This window comes from Sus scrofa, chromosome 6, assembly GCF_000003025.6.
Source record: "Sus scrofa isolate TJ Tabasco breed Duroc chromosome 6, Sscrofa11.1, whole genome shotgun sequence".
Lineage (NCBI taxonomy): Eukaryota > Metazoa > Chordata > Mammalia > Artiodactyla > Suidae > Sus > Sus scrofa.
In genome coordinates this window covers 44,577,796-44,595,455 of record NC_010448.4, presented here as the reverse complement: position 1 = coordinate 44,595,455, position 17,660 = coordinate 44,577,796, and the positions used below count along the sequence as shown (strand labels likewise).

The window sequence follows — 17,660 nt, the reverse complement described above, 5'->3', positions numbered from 1 at the left end:
GGCCCATTTCTGCTTTGGTAAGACGGGTCCAGATGGCCTCCACCTGCACAGGTTAGTGTGGGGTCCTGAAAGAGGCCCTTGCATCTAAATGTGTGGACACCAGGGGCTGGGCCTTGCCTCCCTGCTGAGTGGCCCCAGGCATGTAACTACCTGTTTCTGTCTCATGGAGTCAGGTATTAATTTCATTAGAATCAAATGGACCTCAGACCTTGGCACAGAGCCTGGTGTATCCTTGGTGCTGCTCACGACAGGACCTCCTTTTTTCTCCCTGCAGTGTTTCTGCCATCGGAGTAACATTTACTGAATACTTACACTGGGCCACCCTTATGAACTCCTTGTAAAGTGGTTCTCGAGTCCTTGGACCATCGGTATGCGCATCGCCTGGGAACTTGTTGGAAGTGTGAAGTCTGCTTCCCTCTGCCTCCTGCTTTTTTTGGCCACCCCACAGCATGTGGAGTTTTCAGGCCAGGGATCAGATCCAAAGCCGCAGTTGGGGACCTATGCCACAGCTGTGGCAATGCTGGATCCTTAACCCACTGTGCCAGGCTGGGGATTGAACCTGCGTCCTGGCGCTGCAGAGGCACCGCTGATCCCGCTGCACCACAGCAGAAACTCTGGCTGTCTGCTTTTTATTTTTTAATTTTTATTTATTTATTTTTTTTTGCGATTTAGGGCCACACCTGTGGCATATGTAGGTTCCCAGGCTAGGGGTGAATGGGAACTACAGCTGCCAGCCTACATAGCAGCCACAGCAATGCAGGATCCAAGCTGCATCTGCAACCTGCACCACAGCTCATGGCAACGCTGGATCCTTAACCCACTGAACAAGGCCAGGGATCAAACATGCAACCTCATGGTTACCAGTCGGATTTGTTTCTGCTGCGCCATGTCAGAACTCCCTTGGCAATCTGCTTTTTAAGGAGGTTCTAATGCAGCTCAAGTTCAAGAACGACTCACTTCTAACAAACCTGGGAGGCAGGTGCTCTTCTCACACACATGGTACAGAAAAGAAAACTCAAGCTCAGAGAGGTTGACCTGTTCCAGGCGAAATGCCTGCTAAGTACCAGAGGGAGGACTGAACCCAGGCCACTGGCCACTGGTCTGTCCCTGGAACCCCCACACTGGAACTTAATGGTGCAAAGCTTGGAAAGGTGCCAGGGACTTCCAATCACGTCAGTGACTGTGGCCCCAGAAAATGGAGGACCCCCCCACCCCCTGCCTCGATGGGATCTGAGTACAATGGGAGGCTCCCACCCGCTCCCAGGGCCCCACAAGCACATCCACAGCCACTTGCGACCCTTTATTGGGGCTCTGTTAACCCCAAATAAATATAATACATTAAACCCAGAGCTGAGGGAGTTGTGCACCCCGGGAGGCATCCCCCCGAACCCAAGCCGGGCAAAATAAGTTAGCAAGGGGCCTGCCGAAGGCCGGGCCAGCTCCCTGGCGAGGCAGGTGATGGCAGCTGGGCTCACGCACGCTGGTCTAAAGTGCATCTCGGTTCTGTGGTCCCCGTGTCTGCGTGGCCCCTGGCCGGGCCACTAGGAGGGGTGGGTGGGAGGCTCCCGGCGCTCACACCGGTCCAGCAGTGGCCACCGAGCCTCTGTGTCCATCTGTCCATTTGGAGGGATGGCCTCGTGGCCGGGTGTCCTCAGGAGAAGCTGTCGTCAGGCTGTGGCTGGGAATCGAAGGGAGGGTCTGAGACGGCGATGCCTTGATGCAGCTTCTCTAGTGAGAACTTCATCTGTGGGAAGAGGCGGGCAGGGTTGGGGTGAGCACTCCTGATGCACCCCCACCCCCATTCTGCAACTGAAGAACTGGGGAAGGTCCAGAGAGGCCAAGGTCATCCTGTAATGAGAGCAGGGCCATCCCGCACCCAGTCTGACTTCTCACGGGCAGCAGGTGGAAGGGGCCCAGATGGCCTGGGTTCAAGTTCTGGCTCTGCTACTTACTGGGTAACCTTGGATGAGCCCTTGGCCTGCCCAGGCCCCTTGGTAAAATACCTGCTTCACAGGATCATTTCAGGGACCTGATGGGTGAGCACCTAAGACCTGGCACACAGGAGGTGCTCAATGCACGTTAGCTATTCTTTTTTTTTTTGTCTTTTTAGGGCCACACCCACAGCATATGGAGGTTCCCAGCTAGGTGTTGAATTGGAGCTACAGCTGCCAGCCTACACCACAGCCATAGCAACACCAGATCCCAGCGGTATCTATGACCTTCACCACAGCTCATGGCAACGCCGGATCCTTAACCCACTGAGCGAGGCCTGGGATGGAACCGGCGTCCTCATGGATGCCAGTCAGATTCGTTTCTGCTGCGCCAGGATAGGAACTCACATTAGCTGTTCTTACTCCCTGCCGTGCAACTTTGGGAACGCCTCTACCTCAGCATTCCTGCCTATCAGGTGGGGGTGACAAGAGCATCCCCCACAGAGGCTGGCGATAAGAAACAAATCACTTGGTCATTTTAGCTCTTAGAACAGCCTGGCTCAACTGGTGTCTGCTATTAGCATTATTCTGTGCAGTCAGTCCTGTGCTCTTGGCAAAATTTGGATGAGCAGTGCCTCTGCACACCAGGACCCAAGTTCAGTCCCCAGCCCGGGGAAAATAATCAGAATTTCACTCAGGATGAGAAGGCCCTGACCTCCCTCTCTGGGCGATGGGACCCCAGCCTCGATGCCCCCTCTACTGTGCCCTGCACAGCCCTTCTCAGCATAAGCATCTCCCTCTGAGCATGATTTTGGGTGCAAGGAGGCCCCTAAAGATGGGCCTCAGCATTAGGGGCCCTAGTGACCAGAAGCGATCTTCACCATCATCCACCCATGTGGGCTCTGATGCCCCTGGGCAGCCAGACAATGCCCGATGCTCCCCAGCGCCCCATACCCCAGTGCCCGGTGTCTGTGCTGACCTGTCCCCACACTTGCGGAGCAGGTGCTTTGCGGGATCGCTCTAATAACAGCGAACACTGATCGGGTGTCTACCTGCACCGGGCACTACTCGCTGCTAACTCCTTGAATCCACATAGCGGCCTCTGAGGTAACATCGATTCTTATCCCATTTACAGAGGAGGATGCCAAGGCCCCAGTGGTGAAGTCACTTGCACAAGGTCACCTGTCAGAATCTGAACCTGGCCTTCTGCACTGATGCTGCCATCAAACTATGGGGCGGGGGGGTCAACCCCTTCCAGAGATAAGATCACAATAACCTTTGGAGAACCTCTTTCCCACCCTCATGTGACCCCTTAGTCACCTTGTAGGTGGGGAGGGGTTCAGGAACCAAGCCTTGTCTACTATGGCTGATGTGACTGGTTCGGGGAGAGGCTTGTGATTCCAGCAGCCAGTAAGAATGAGCGCTTTCCTTTGGATGTTACCCTGGAGCTGCAGGTACCATTTGGGTCCTCTTGGGGGAAAGGATGCCCAAATCAAAGCCAACCGTGGGGGTGGACAAGTCAAGAGATGGTACGAGGAACTGATTCTTACTACCATTGAGGGGCTGGATCCAGCCGTGCCTGAAGTCAGAGATCCCTGGACTTTTTCCCCAGGATGAGAACCAACAAATTCTTTCTTTCACCCTGCTGATTTCTTCCTGCAACCCTGGGAGGCAGGGACTGTGGAAGACCCCCTCATTGAACAGAGAAAGAAAGCGAGGCCCAGATGCATCTGCCACAGCTTGGGATCTGAAGACACGATCCCACAACCCCAGACCGCACCTCGTCCAGGAGCTCCACGGAAGCCCTCAGGATCTGCCTCCACTTGTGCACCTCGACACTGTGGAACTGCTTTTGCAGGGCCAGGATCTCCGCCCACTCCGTGGCCGTCTGGGGGAACTTGCTGTGGGGATACAGGGTCTGAGTGGGGTCTTGGCCTCCCCCTACCTTCCCAAGCTCCCAAGCCCCTCGGGCTGCCCACTTACCCCTTGGCCAGGGCCAGACTATGCCAGGACTCGAAAGTGTGGGCCGTCCTCTCCAGGGACCAGAGGCGGTAAAAGAGGAGGACGTTGAGGGCGATGAGGACAATGAGGCTGGGGGCAGAGGACAGAAGGCAGGAGTCAGGACACCGAGGTTCCCACAAGTCAGGCACCCACACCACGACTCCTTGAAGGGGCACCATGACAACCCCTCTTTTCAGAGGAGGAAACTAAGACTCAGAGAGGGTGAGTGACAAGTCTAGAATCACACAGTCCATAAGCAGCAAAGTCAGGGTTCAAGCCCAGGCCTATCTGATGCCCACGCCTTTAACTGCCACTCTAGGCCACCTCGCTGGGGGAGCCAGGGTCACAGAGCAGGGAGAGGGGCCTGCAGCTGGGGGGGGGGCGGTGGTGAGACACAAGGTAAGGGGAGGGCGGAGGCTGGACCCTACCTCACACAGATCCTGCGGAGGCAGAGAAGGGAGACAGAAGATGAGAGCCGCCCAGCCCATCCTGGCCACCCCGACCCCCGACCCCTGACCCTGGCAGCTCCACACAGCCTCTCACTGGGCTGCAGCTGAGAGCTGCTGCACGTATGCCCAGGCTCTCAGTGCCATTTCCCCTGAGCATCCTGCCCCAGGCCTCGGTGGAGTCTGTCGTCTGCCTCAGCCCTCTGGGCTCTCAGCTCCAAGTCTCCGCTTTCCTGGGAAGCCCTCCCTGACGGCCCACCTGCCCGGCCTGGAGGAAGCTTTCTCCAGCCTCCCTCGGCTTCCCGGTCCCCGCCCTGTCCCCTCGGCGGTGTTTCCTCATCACAACCCCATGCCTCTGTGCCGGGGCTGTCTCCTGGGCTGCTGGTCACTCTGCCTGGGCCCAGAAAACCTGAATGAAGTACGGAGGTGACATCGCTCCTTTTGCATCCCTCTCCTGGTTCCCCTAATTTCCCCTCCCTTGGGGACCCGCTCCTCCAGTGCCCTGGGCGACATCAGCCCCTGTGATGTCCCCCCAGACCCCCCAGGGTGCCCCTCTCCCTGCAGGGCAGACCTCTCTCTCTGTGACAGGCGGAGCAGAGCACCGGGTGAGTGCATCTCAAACATCGCCTCCTCTAATCCTTGCTACAGGGCGAGCCCACGCTCCCAGGGGAGCAGAGGCCCAGAGAGGCCAAGCACTTGCCCAAGGTCACACAGCCAAGGTGCAGGTCCAGGCCTATGTGACCCCAAACCCCGGCCCCCTTACTCACACGATGCTGATGAGAACCAGGGCGCTGGGGATGCCTGCCCCAGGCCCCTGGTCCATGGACGGTTCCGAGAAGCGAGAGCTGAGGGAGCCTGCAGGGAGACACCTCAGTCAGACGGACTCATCCCAGCTCACAGCCCCCCGACCCAGGGCCCCCAGCTCCTGCCCCCTGCCGCAGCCAGGCCTCCTGACAGAACCCACCTGAGGTGTGCATGCCAGGCCGGGCACAGGGGTCAGGGTCCGGGTGCTGGGGCCCGTCACCGTGACCCCTCCAGCTCAGGGGCCGCTTCCGCCTGCGCAGGCCAGACAGCAAGCCCCGGGCATCCTTCCCGCCCTCCTCCAGAGAGAGATTCTCAGCCTTGGCGAGCTCTCGCTCTGCGGACACAAGAGAAGAGGGCTCTGCCTGTCTGCACCCGGCCGGGCCGTGACCCTGGCCGCACCCTGGCCGCGCCTCGGACCCCTACCCAGGTGGTGGAAGTAATCCTCGATGCCGCTCCACGAGTTCTTCTCGATGAGAGACTTCACAGGCTCCAGGGCTGCTTCCGGTAGCGGATCTCAGAGGACACTCTGGGGTCAGGGAGATGGGGCGAGGGGGTCAGAGTCTGGGACAGGCAGTCTGGGACCGTCTTGCCATCCCAGTTCCTGGGGGCTGCCTTCCCTCCCTAAATTCAGAGGGGGCCTGGTATCACTCACAGACAAAAGACACCCCCAAGGGTGTCCTGTGATCCCCACTCACTAACCCCTTCACCCAACTCAGTCCCCCCACTCAGCCCGCAGCCCCTTCTCTGTCCACTTTCACCACTTTGGCAAGTCCCCTGCCTGAAGTGCTACCCCAGCGCTGCCCACCCAAACTGCCATCCCAGGCCCCACCGCACCCTTGAACCCCTTCCATCTCGCTGCAGTATCTGGCTCCATGTGGGGTCTAAGAGACACCTCCTCATGGCCCACTGAGCTCCTGATCTTCGGCCAAACCCTCCCCTCCCCACCTTCCCATCCCAGCCGGCGGCAGCTCCCTCCTTCTGTAGCTCAGGCCAGACCCCTTGGGGTGTTCCTGGCTTCTGCTGTCCACCAGGGTGGCGACCAACATTGTGCAGCTGACTCGGGTCGAGAAGAGGGGAGGGGGCTGGGACCACCAGGGCAGAGCAGGGCAGGGCTGGGGGAGGCTGGGGACGGGGGGTGGCGGGACCAAGCCCCTGCTCACCGGAGCCGGGCCTTGTTCCGGGCCAGGCCCAGGATGCAGTAGCGGTGGGCAGTGTAGAAGTAGTCCTGGTAGGGGATGCCCTGCGTCAGCACCTCCGAGTCCACCACACACCCGCCCGCCTGAGGGCCGCGCCGGAACAGCGTCTGCAGGGTTCAGAGAGGAGCGGGGAGTCAGCGCCGTCCCCAACCCCACCGGCCACACCACCCAGCGGCCGCCCCACCCGGCACACCTGTGTCTCCACCACAGAGGCGCTCTTGGGTCCCAGAGGGTTGTTGATGGGGATGGTGTAGGTCAGCACTCGGCGCTGGTGGCACTTGCTGTCCCCACTCCAGGGGCTCAGGGTCACGTCTGGGGGAGGGAGGGGCAGAAAGGAGACACCGTTCTCTAGTCCTGGGCCCACAGACGTTAGGAGACTCAGCTTCGTCGGAGGGTCCCGGTTGTCTGGGGGCTTGCCCACCCCTCCTCCTCATCCCCACCCTCCTTCTGGATGCCTCAAATGCCAGATACTGAGGACCCTCAGAGCTGGGGCCGCTCTCCTGCCTACTCGCTCAGCCCTCATGGGCCATCTCATCGGCTCCAGCAGCCAACCTCCCCTCTCTCTCTCTCTCTCTCTCTTTTTTTTTTTTTGCTTTCTAGGGCCGCTCCTGCAGCATATGGAAGTTCCCAGGCTAGGGGTCGAATCAGAGCTGTAGCTGCCGGCCCACACCACAGCCACGCCAGATCCAAGCCACGTCTGCGACCTCCACCACAGCTCATGGCAACGTTGGATCCTTAACCCACTGAGCGAGGCCAGGGATTGAACCTTCATCCTCACGGATGCCAGTCAGATTTGTTTCTGCCGAGCCACGACGGGAAGTACCCCCAGTCTCCTCTCTTTACTAGTCCTGGCTTCTCGTCTGAGCCTCAGACCTACGGTCGTACAACCTTGTGAACACCTGCCCCTGGAAGTCTAAGTCCCCAGGACCCTTCACACTCACTGAGCTCCATGCTAGCCTCAGCATCTCCCCTCCTCTTTGGGCCTCATCTCAGGGGTGACCCCACCATCCTCCAGGCTCCCCGCAGAGCCCTGGGCCTTGTCCTGGACCGCCCCTCCCCATCTATTCACTGACCACGGGAACAGTGCCCTGCTTCAGCCCATCCTTGCCTGGCCCTGTCTGGTCTCTCCAGCCTCCCCATGAACGCCTAGTCTCCACCTCTGGTCCAGGGATAGCTTCTTAAAGCCAAATCTGACTCTGTCCCTCTCCTGCCCACAACACTCCATGGCTCCCCAGTACCCCAGACAGATACTGAGTTCCTGTCTAGTCTCTCCAGAATATAAGCATAATACGGGGGACATACATGCTCCCAACACAAGACAGCCTTACTCATTCTGCAAGGGATTCTGCATGGTTCGCTGTCATCAGTACAGGGAAAGAAACAGAAAAACTACCATCTGACGAGCCCCTCCCCTACTTGAATCTCTTTTGCAGCTTCTCATGCTCCCTGCTGTCCCCAGCCCTTCCGCCAGCCCTGATGCTGCTGGTTTCCAGCCCTTCCGCCGCCCTGATGCTAAGGCGTCCCCTCTCCACACCCACCAGCCCCCAGGGGCTTCCCTTAGGGCCTCTGCAGGTACCCTCTCCTCTTCCCTGCCTGCTCCGCTTTCCCTGGAAAAATTCCTCTTTTGGGCCATGGTTTCAATTTCACATCCTTCCAGCCGCCTTTCCTGACACCCCCCCCCCGCCCCCGCCCAGATCATAGCTACTCCTCGCCATACACACTTACTGGGTATCAATTTACTGTCATTTTCACTAGATCTGGGAGTTTGTCTGTCCTGGTCTCTGGCAACAGAGTGAGCACGAAATGTGTGCTCGTTAATGCATATTGATTAAATGCGCACTATCTGCTACTGTATTAACTCATTTAGTTCTCATGAGACCCCGACAGGGCAGGAACTACAATCACACCCGAATTACACAGAAGAAGTGGAGGCACAGAGGCTCTGCAGTGGGCCCAAAGCCCCTCAGCGAGCACGAGGCGGAGCCCCTCTGGGCTGAGGGGTGGAGGGGCTGCTTTTAACTCCCCCACCGGCCCCACCTGGTCTGCACCAGGGCCCCTGCCCGTCTCCTCCCCGCCCCACCCCCACCCCCTGCACCCGGGTGACCTCGGCCCCTGACCTGTGAACTTGCATGCTGCAGGAAGCCCTGCAGGAAGGGCGAGTCCGAGAAGAGCATCTGCTGGAGCCGCTCGGCACCCACGTGGAAGACGGAGTTGATGAGGAGCCGGCCAGAGAGGTCCGGAAGCAGGGCCGCCAGGTCGGCTGGCGACAGAGAAGGACAGGGGATGAGGCTGCCTGCGTTGTCCCCCTGTTTCCCTCTGGATAATGTCTCCTCCCCACTCCCAGGCCTTTCGGGTGGCTGGGCAGCCCTGTCCTCCTTTCCTCCTTCCTTTTTTTTTTTTTTTTTTTTTTTTTCCCACTTTTTAGGGCTGCACCCATGGCATATGGAAGTTTTCAGGCTAGGGAATCAGAGCTGCAGCTGCAGGCCTAGGCCACGCCACAGCCACAGCATCGCCAGAACCTCAACCCACTGAGCGGGGCCAGGATCAAACTCAGGTCCTCATGGATACTAGTTGGGATCTCAACCCACTGAGCCACAACAGGAACTCCCCTCCTTTCCTCCTGGACCAGAGCAGACACTGACACAGAGCCAGCTACTCGGCCCTTCCACCATGAGGATGGCTTTATGGTGGGCTCGTGTCCCAGCCAACAATCAGAGCCACCAAGATCAGTTCAAGGTGGAGCACACACCTAGGCCCACACTCTTGCAGTCGCAGTGACGCCAGGGGTGGGCATGCTGCAGTTTTCATCCACAGTGATGGGCTCAGGGGTGTGTGTGGGTGTGTGTGACCCAGGCCAGGCTATCAGCCACTGTGATGGCCTCAGGGGGGCGCTCATTCTCCAATCAGAGTCAACTCCTGGGCCAGGGCTGGGGCCTCCCTACCCTCCCAGGGTAGAAGTTACCGGAGAAGGAAGTTGGCGGAGACAAAATGGAAATAATGATGACGATGCTGGCGGTGGAAATAAGAGCCAACACTTACTAACCGGCCCAAGCACTTTGCATATATTAACCCATCTAATTCTCTGAAGGACAACTCTATGAAATGGGTACTATTATTGCTAATCCCGTTTTGCAGATGAGGAACATGAGGCTCAGAGAGGCTGAGTCATTTGCCCAAGTCGCACAGCTAGGGAGCGGTGTGGCCAGGCCTGGAGGCCCGGCAAGCCCAGCAATGCTCCCATCCACTCTGCTGAGGGGCCTGCAGAGCAGAGCTAAACGTGGGCAGATTGCTAACAGTGCCATTTGGGCACCTGACACCCCCCCCCCATGTTTAGGTCCCCTGAGCCCGCTCATCTCTTGGCAGAGCCCATCTGAGTCTTTCATAACCAAAGCAAATGAACTGGGCCACCAGCCTCACCTTCCTCCCCTGTGGATGAGGAGGAGTTACTTGTGTCCGTCAACAGCTCCTCACTGGGCAGCAGGTCCAAGGTGCCCAGGGAGGTGGGCCCATCAGGTGGGGCGGGCTCCGCATTGGGGGGTTCAGCCACCGGGGTCACTGTCTGGCTGGAGGAGGCGTCAGGCTGGCTGTCCGTCGGCTCCTCCTTGTCCTCCTCTGCCTGCAGAGAAAAGCTTCATCCAGCCTTGTCCAACCTCATCCCCGCCTGAGGGCTTGTGTCCATATCCATCGGGAAGTTTTGGGAGCGCAGGAAAACCAGTGCTGGGGAGGTCGTGTGCGGATTCGGGCTCCCGGGGCTACGAGGGGCCCGGGGCCCCCAGGCAAGGGCTCCTCTCAGCCTCTACCAGGCCTGTCTGGGATGCCTGGGCTAGAAGGTTTCTTATGACTGTCCTGTCTATCATCTGTCTCCTACCTCATCCATCCATCCCTCCATCCCTCTCTTCTCACCCTTTCCATCTGTCCACCCGTCCCCATCTTTGCCTGTCCTCCTTTCTCCCTACTGGTCCTTATTTTCCTTGCCCATATTTCCAGCTCCATCCCATCCCTCCATCCACCCACCCCTCCATCCACCTCTCTCTCTCCAGTCCCTCCCTGTTCCCCCCAGTCTGTCAGTCTGTCCCTCTCCCCGACACCACCCAGCACCCTCCTGCTCACCCCGTGGTCTGCATCGCTGCTGGCCCGGGAAAGGTTGGGGGTGATGCGGCCACGGCGCGAACCTGCCGGGCTTGGCTCCTGGCTGCGGTCAGCTGCCCCCGAGGGGTGATGTCGCTCAGGGCGATTACATCTCCCACTTCCTTGGGGCTCCTAGGGAGAAAGAGACAGGGTGGGACCGCTGTGTCTGTGAGACCTCCTGGTCTTCTAGACTTTGTACACCCGCCTCAGTCCACCCAGAACCGGAGCTCTGCACACAACCCCTTCCCGTCTCCCCCGACCCCTGGAACCGGCTGCTAAGCATCAACTCACCCTAGACCATTCAGCTGCAAGGGGCAGACATAGTCCTCATCCTCACTGGTAAGGCCCAGCTCTGAGCCGTAGCACTGATGCACCAGGTGCCAGAGCTCGCGGGGACTCAGCGTCTGGGCAGACAGGATGTCAGGTTGGCCCCCACCTTCTCAGGGTCAGAGCCCTTCCCACCAGGCCCCACCAGCCTTCAGCCTCAGCAGTTCCCCTGGTGTCCACAAGGGGGCAGCTTGACCTACACGCAGAGCCCAGACGCCCCCCACCCCTTCCCCCTCAGGTCCTCCCAGTACTTCCGCAGGTTAAAGTTTCCAGTCTTAACAGAGAATATGAGGCCCACGGTGGAGCTGTCACATGCTTGAGTTCACCTCGGGGGTTCCAACCCAGCCCAACCAACTCCAGAGCCTATGTTCCCACCCTCCACGCTGTGCTGCCCCCAGCTATTTTCCCAGGTGTCCTCAGAAGCCACCCACGGCCAGAGTGGCTGGATGACGCTGATCAGATAGTAATAACAGCAGCAGCAGCAGCAGCTGACATCATTCACTGCGTTGTTACCATATGCCAGGCATTCTCCTAACCCTTTCTGTGTCCAACAATTCTATAAAGTAGGTGCTAATATTGTCATTTTAAGATAAGGATGCAGAGGCATAGAGGTGGGTAATGTCCTCCAATTAGGAAGAGGGGTGTTGAGATGTGATCCCAGGGGGCTGGTCCAGCCCTGGAGCTAACCACTGGACCCCACTGCCTCCCAAGAGCTGCCATTACTTATTCGGGGCTCAGCTCTCAGGCTGCAAATGAGGGATGGTCCCCATCTGACCAATGGGGTGCCGTGACTTGCACTCAGGCATAGGGCTGAATTTCAATCCAGCATTTTGGCTGCCTTTGCCCTTGCCCTGCCCTCAGTGCAGATTCGGACACTGCCTTCTGAAATAAGTCAGTACCTGTCTGCTTCAACAGTTACCTGGTTGGGTTTTCAGCTACTTACAGCTGAATGCATCCTACATAAACTCATGGAACCACAGTGGGCATTTCAGGGTTGGCCCAGAATTCACTATCAAAATAAGTATAATCTCAAATCCCTTACTCAAAATCTTTGGGATAAGATTTGAGTCAATATTAAGAAATATATAGGAGTTCCTGTCGTGGCACAGTGGAAGCGAATCTGACTAGGAACTATGAGGCTGCAGGTTTGATCCTTGGCCTCGCTCAGTGGGTTCAGGATCCGGCGTTGCCATGAGCTGTGGTGTGGGTCGCAGACGGGGCTCGGATCTGGTGTTGCTGTGGCTGTGATGTAAGCCGGTGACTACAGCTCCAATTAGACTCCTAGCCTGGGAACTTCCATATGCCGCGAGTGTGGCCCTAAAAAGCAAAAAGAAAAAAAAAAAGAAAGAAAGAAATGTATGGATTTAAGAAAGATAATAGAGTGTCTATACTGTAATAAAGCACCAATAACATCCATATTATATTTAGTATCCAGTAGGTACAGTGTGTATCAGAGGTTTTCAAAGTGTGGTCCAAGGATCTCTGGGGGTCCCCTAGACCCTCTCAGGAAATCCATGTGGTCAAAATTATTGCCATAGGTATGGTAAGAGTTATTAGTAATAAAAGATGTTACTTGCCTTTTTCACTTTTATTCTCTCACGAGTATACAGTGCGGTTTTTGAGAGACTATGTGATATTATCATTCTGATGACTAATGCATCTTGTGTATCTTGTGTTCAAAAACTTCCCAGCTTCCCAGTTTCAGTATCTACTACCATATGTATGGATAGATACACCCCACTTAACAAAAGCTCTTTGGAGTCTATTCTAAAGAGTGTAACGGATGCCGAAAACGATAAAATTTGAGATGCACAAGCCTATTTTATGCTGGATACTACAAGTTTATGTGGAATCGCAATGATTTTTACCCCAGTCATACGCATTAGTGTGTTTTCATTCTGAAACACATGAAGAGTCACATTCATTGAGTAAATAGAGACCTGTGTTATTCAAGAAGCACATGTGGCCGTTTAAGTTGAAATTAATTAAAAATGAAATTAAATTAAAAATGCAGATCCTCAGTCACACTAGCCACATTTCAAGGGTTCAGCAGGCACCAGGAGCACCCTTCCATCACGGCACAAAGTTCCATGAGACAGTGCTGATGGGACTACAAATAGGCATGTTAACTCAGGTCAGGTTTTGCTGCCAAACGTTTCCCCAAATCTCCCAATTTTCAGAGCATGTATTTTATCTTATTTGCTTTTTAGGGTCGAACCCATGGCATGTGGAAGTTTCCAGGCTAGGGGTCGAATCGGAGTTGTAGCTGCCAGCCGACACCACAGCCACAGCAACGTGGGATCCGAGCCGTATCTGCAACCTGCACCGCAACTCATGGCAACTCCGGACCCTTAACCCACTGAGCAAGGCTAGGGATTGAACCCGCATCCTCATGGATACTAGTTGGATTCATTTCCACTGCACCACAGTGAAAACTCCCTTCAGAGCATTTCTGATCTGCAGGTGGTGACTAAGGGGCCGTGGGGACGCGTTTCCTGTGGGCAGGGTCTGGCACTGGAGCCTATGGAGGAAGCTACAGGTGTGTTGGGTCTGGTGCCCATGGAGAGGAGCTGGAGGGGTCCTCCATCAAGACCCCCGAGTCCCGGCACCCCTGACTCCATAGTCGCCCCCAGCCCAGCCCCTAACCCTGTGCCCAGGACTCCACAGGCCCACCTTTTCAAGTAGCGCGTTCTGCCAGAGGCGGAAGATGAGGAGGAAGCAGCGGTCTCGGGCCCCGAAGGAGGTGAAGAAGTGCTGCAGGAGAGAGAGGGGTGTGAGGAGGGAGAGGCGAGGCCGAGGAGGAGGAGGCTGCCCCACCCTCCCCCCGGCCCCGTGCACACTGTGTTCCCAGCTCTCCATCCCCAGATGGCCACTCACTCCTCCTTACACTCAGTCCACTGGATCTCTGTCCTGTGCCCAGCCCAGCAGAGGACAGCCCTGGAGTCACCATGACTAGGAGACAGCCCCTGGCCCCGGCCCCGAGGCATTGGCCCCGAGGCACACAGTCCAGGGCAGGAGGTGGGGTCAGCCCAGAGTGGCTGGGTGGCTCAGGGAAGCCCAGGGCACTTTCCCAGTCTCCCATACCCCAACGGACCCACTTTGGCCAATAAAAAGCAAAGGGAGGCTGTGAAGTCCTCCCTCCCCATTTCCTTCTCTTGTCCTGTCTGGGCCACCAGTGTGAGGCAGCCGTCTGGGACCCCAAGGTGACAGTCATGATAGAAAGGAGTATCAGGGAAGGCTTCCTGGAGGAGGCCTCTGAACTGATAGACTTTTTCTATGAATACTATGAACAGCTGTGTGAGGGGACAGACTGACTGTAGGGCCTGAGATAAGAGTGGGCGCAGGGGTCCGGCTCGGGGGACGACGGGAGCGGGGGCTGGGAGAATAAAGAGGAAGGGAAGGCTGAGGCACTGGGTCCCTTGTGGGGCCCTGGGGAGCAGGGAGGAGCGAGGAGCCAGTTAAGCTCAGGGGCCACAGGGCCCCTGTGAGCTGGCCGGCCGCCCACCTTCTCGCTCTCTGTGCAGATCTGGATGGCGTTGGGGATCAGCTTGGCCGTCTTTTCCTTCTTCAGACACGTCACTTCCTTCAACTGGATGGAAATCTGAGGACGACAGGCAGGTCAGGAGGGGCCAGGGCCAGGCGCCACCCCCCACCCCGCCCCGGGGCCCTCCCTGCCTCCCGGTGGGTGGCCGGCTCACTGTGGTCTCCCAGCGGAAGATGTTGCTGTAGAAGCAGATCCAGTTCTCGGAGAGATAGAGGCGGCCCTGGAGGAGGATCTCGCGCTGCAAGGCACAGGAGTAATCTGAGGCGGCCGAGGGGAGAGACGGCAGACACCCGAGTCACACGGCCATCCTGGCCAGGCCGCCACACACAGGGAGGGCCAGGAGGGCAGTGCGGGGAGCTCGGGCTCTGGCTTGCGGGAGACTCACCCACAATGAGGCGTTCGGCCTCAGGGAGTTTGCTGAACAGTTTCCGGAAGTCCTCGTTCCGCTGTTTGTATGTGGGGCTCAGCATCTGGGGAAGTTTGGGAGGTGAGGACCCGGACCCCTCATTCCGTCCCACAAAGCTCCTAGCACCCCCCAGTGTCCTCGGCCTGGGACAGGCTCTCTGAGGCTTCAGGGTCTAGCTCCCTTCTGGCTCCCACTGCCTGTCACCCAAGGGAAACCACGATGAGAGCTGCACAAGCCGGGCCCTGGGCCACGTACCCACCAGCATCACAGACTCAGTGAATGTTCCCTTCAGTCTTGCAAGGTCGGAATGGTTTCTCAAGGAGAGAGAAGCCCAGAGGGGTTAAGCAACTCACTCAAGGTCACCCCGCATCTAAGAAGCCACACAGGATGGGATCCCCACAGGTCTGCCCCAGCACCCACTCCTTGATCCTGCAGCCCCTGACCCCTCCCTCTGACCCCTCCAGCAAGACCCCCTGCCGAGACACTTACATTGTACCAGCTCTGCATCTTCTGCAAGGGAAAGGAATGGAGTCAGAATGAGCCCCTGGACCCCCCTGCCCTTCCACCTCTCTCCCCACCCACCTGCACTTGCACCAACCTTGCTGTTGCGGATGAAATTCCGGCTGCCCAGGCTCTGGGTGCTGGGCGTCCCGGGCACCCCGCCCTTCTCTGAGGAGCTGTCTGACCCCTTCTCCACCATGGTGCTTGGTTCTGGCTCAGGCGGGGGTCGGCTTGGGGGCAAGAGCTGGAGCCGCTTACGGAGAGACGGGGAGCTGCTTGGCGTGCTCCGGCCGGAGTGGGGAGTGGTGCTGCAGGGGAGAGAAAGAGGGGGTGTCACAGCGAAATGCAGGCTCAGGCGTGAGGACAGGCCTTTGGGGGGCACCCATCAGTCCATTGATCCCCACCGCTCCACCCCCACTCCACTTCCTAGCATTGAGACCCAGAGTGGGTTCCCTGAGTCCCTGTGCCTCAGTTAGTTCGTCTGTAATCCAGGGGTGAGAGATACATGTCCTCGTTTGGTTGTTTGGAGAGTTAAACAAATCAATGCACGTCGAGTGCTTCTAATAGAGCCTGGCACATAGTGAGCTCTCAATAACACTTGCTGTTTTTAAAATTAACTCATTAATTCATGCAAACAATAACTATTTATTGAACAACCACTTCCCATTCACTCACTAATCGGGTAGTGAGTCCCATCCACAATGTCCATTCTCTCCTTGCCTTTTTTTTTTTTTTTTTTTTTGGGCCGCACCTGCGACATATGGAGGTTCCCAGGCTAGGGGTCGAATCAGAACTGTAGCCACTGGCCTACACCACAGCCAGAGCAACACAGGATCTGAGCCATGTCTGCGACCTACACCACAGCTCACAGCAACACCAGATCCTTAACCCACTGAGCGAGGCCAGGGATCGAACCTGCATCCTCATGGATGCCAGTCAGATTCATTTCCGCTGAGCCACGACGGGAACTCCTGCCCATTACTTCCTATCTTGCCCACTTCCCCTGCCCCGGTGCCCGGGCCCAGCCTCCCTCCTCTCCCTCCTGGACATCTCAGCAGCCTCTTCTCTGGTCAGGCCAGGGCCCTCCTGGTTGTGCCCCCCACCCCCACCCCTGGCAGGTATAATTCACTCTAGGTGAAAGCAAGCTCCTCCCCTTGGAGCCCAGGCCCTGGTGTGGTCCCTGTGACCCCATTCACTCTAACCATCCCTGGCTCCTTTCATCCCTAAAGCTCACCACCTGTGTTCCCGCCTCAAGGCCTCTGCACCTGCCGTTCCCTCTGGCTGGAATGTCCTTCCACAGCCCCAGCGTCACAAGCTCATCTTATTCAGCTCCACTGTTCCTCCTCCCCAGCTGGCGTCCCCCCCCCCAGCCCCAGGCTCCCCTCACACTCGTCTCGTCCTGTTCACTTATTCGGCTTGTTTAATGTCTGTCCCAGACTGTGAACACCAGGTCTTGGTTGCCCCTGTGTCCCCAGGACCCCAAGCTGTACCTGGCACATGCTCAACTCTCAATTAGCATTGCTGACTACGGGAATCATCCGTGCTGGCTGGAGCTGGACGCATCAGAGACCAGACAGTGGGCCCACCTTGGGGAATAAGCCTTCCGGTGGGGAGGCAGATGCTGAACAAACAGAACCCCAAAGGACTGAACAAATTAGTGCGGACTCTGTATCAGGACTACAGCAAGCTCTCCATATGTTGAATTTTATTATTCTTCACACACCCTGTGCATTTCAAACTATTACCACTCTTTAAAGAGGAAGAAATTGAGGCCCAAGGCAACACACAGCTGTTATAATTCAAGGCAGGACTCCAATGAGGCAGCCGGGGGGTGGGGGTGGGGGGCCTCTATCTACCCTGGGGCGGAGGGGGGAGTCCCTCAACCACTCTGTCTCTAAGCTCTTTCTTTTTTTTTTTTGGTCTTTTTGTCTTTCTAGGGCTGCACCCAAGGCATATGGAGGTTCCCAGGCCAAGGGTCTAATCAGAGCTACAGCTGCCGACCTACACCACAGCCACAGCAACGCCAGATCTTTGTCCCACTGAGCGAGGCCAGGGATCGAACCCGCAACCTCATGGTTCCTAGTCAGATTCGTTTCCGCTGCACCACGATGGGAACTCCTCTTGTCGCTAAGCTTTAGCACATGCTGTTCCCTCTGTCCAGAATGTCCTTTTTCTTTGGTGCCTAGCAAATTCTTCTGCAGCCTTTGGGACTCTTGTTCATACACCCCCTCCCTCCTGGACGCTGCCTCCTTTCTGCAGGTCCCCGCCATCCCCTGGCAGTCCCCACCCCATCCCTAACCACTCCGACCACAGTGGACTACCCTGGGCTGCAGCTGACTGATGACAGCTCCACTTCCCCCACAGGCCTGTGAGCTC

The 17,660-nt window shown here is 57.3% G+C and overlaps 1 protein-coding gene across 1 annotated transcript in view; it reads right to left on the bottom strand.

Moving 5' to 3' along the window:
• Positions 1,288-17,660, bottom strand: part of GRAMD1A (GRAM domain containing 1A) — a 20,280-nt gene continuing 3,907 nt past the window's right edge. Inside the window, 22 exon segments of the mRNA XM_005664473.3 lie at positions 1,288-1,744; positions 3,712-3,832; positions 3,915-4,022; positions 4,361-4,372; positions 5,146-5,233; positions 5,343-5,516; positions 5,606-5,668; positions 5,671-5,708; positions 6,343-6,485; positions 6,572-6,690; positions 8,496-8,510; positions 8,513-8,638; positions 9,796-9,994; positions 10,489-10,592; positions 10,595-10,638; positions 10,798-10,910; positions 13,507-13,587; positions 14,339-14,434; positions 14,532-14,635; positions 14,763-14,847; positions 15,273-15,293; positions 15,382-15,592. Of these exon segments, the coding sequence (XP_005664530.2) occupies positions 1,652-1,744; positions 3,712-3,832; positions 3,915-4,022; positions 4,361-4,372; positions 5,146-5,233; positions 5,343-5,516; positions 5,606-5,668; positions 5,671-5,708; positions 6,343-6,485; positions 6,572-6,690; positions 8,496-8,510; positions 8,513-8,638; positions 9,796-9,994; positions 10,489-10,592; positions 10,595-10,638; positions 10,798-10,910; positions 13,507-13,587; positions 14,339-14,434; positions 14,532-14,635; positions 14,763-14,847; positions 15,273-15,293; positions 15,382-15,592 (2,158 nt within the window). The 3' untranslated portion in view covers positions 1,288-1,651.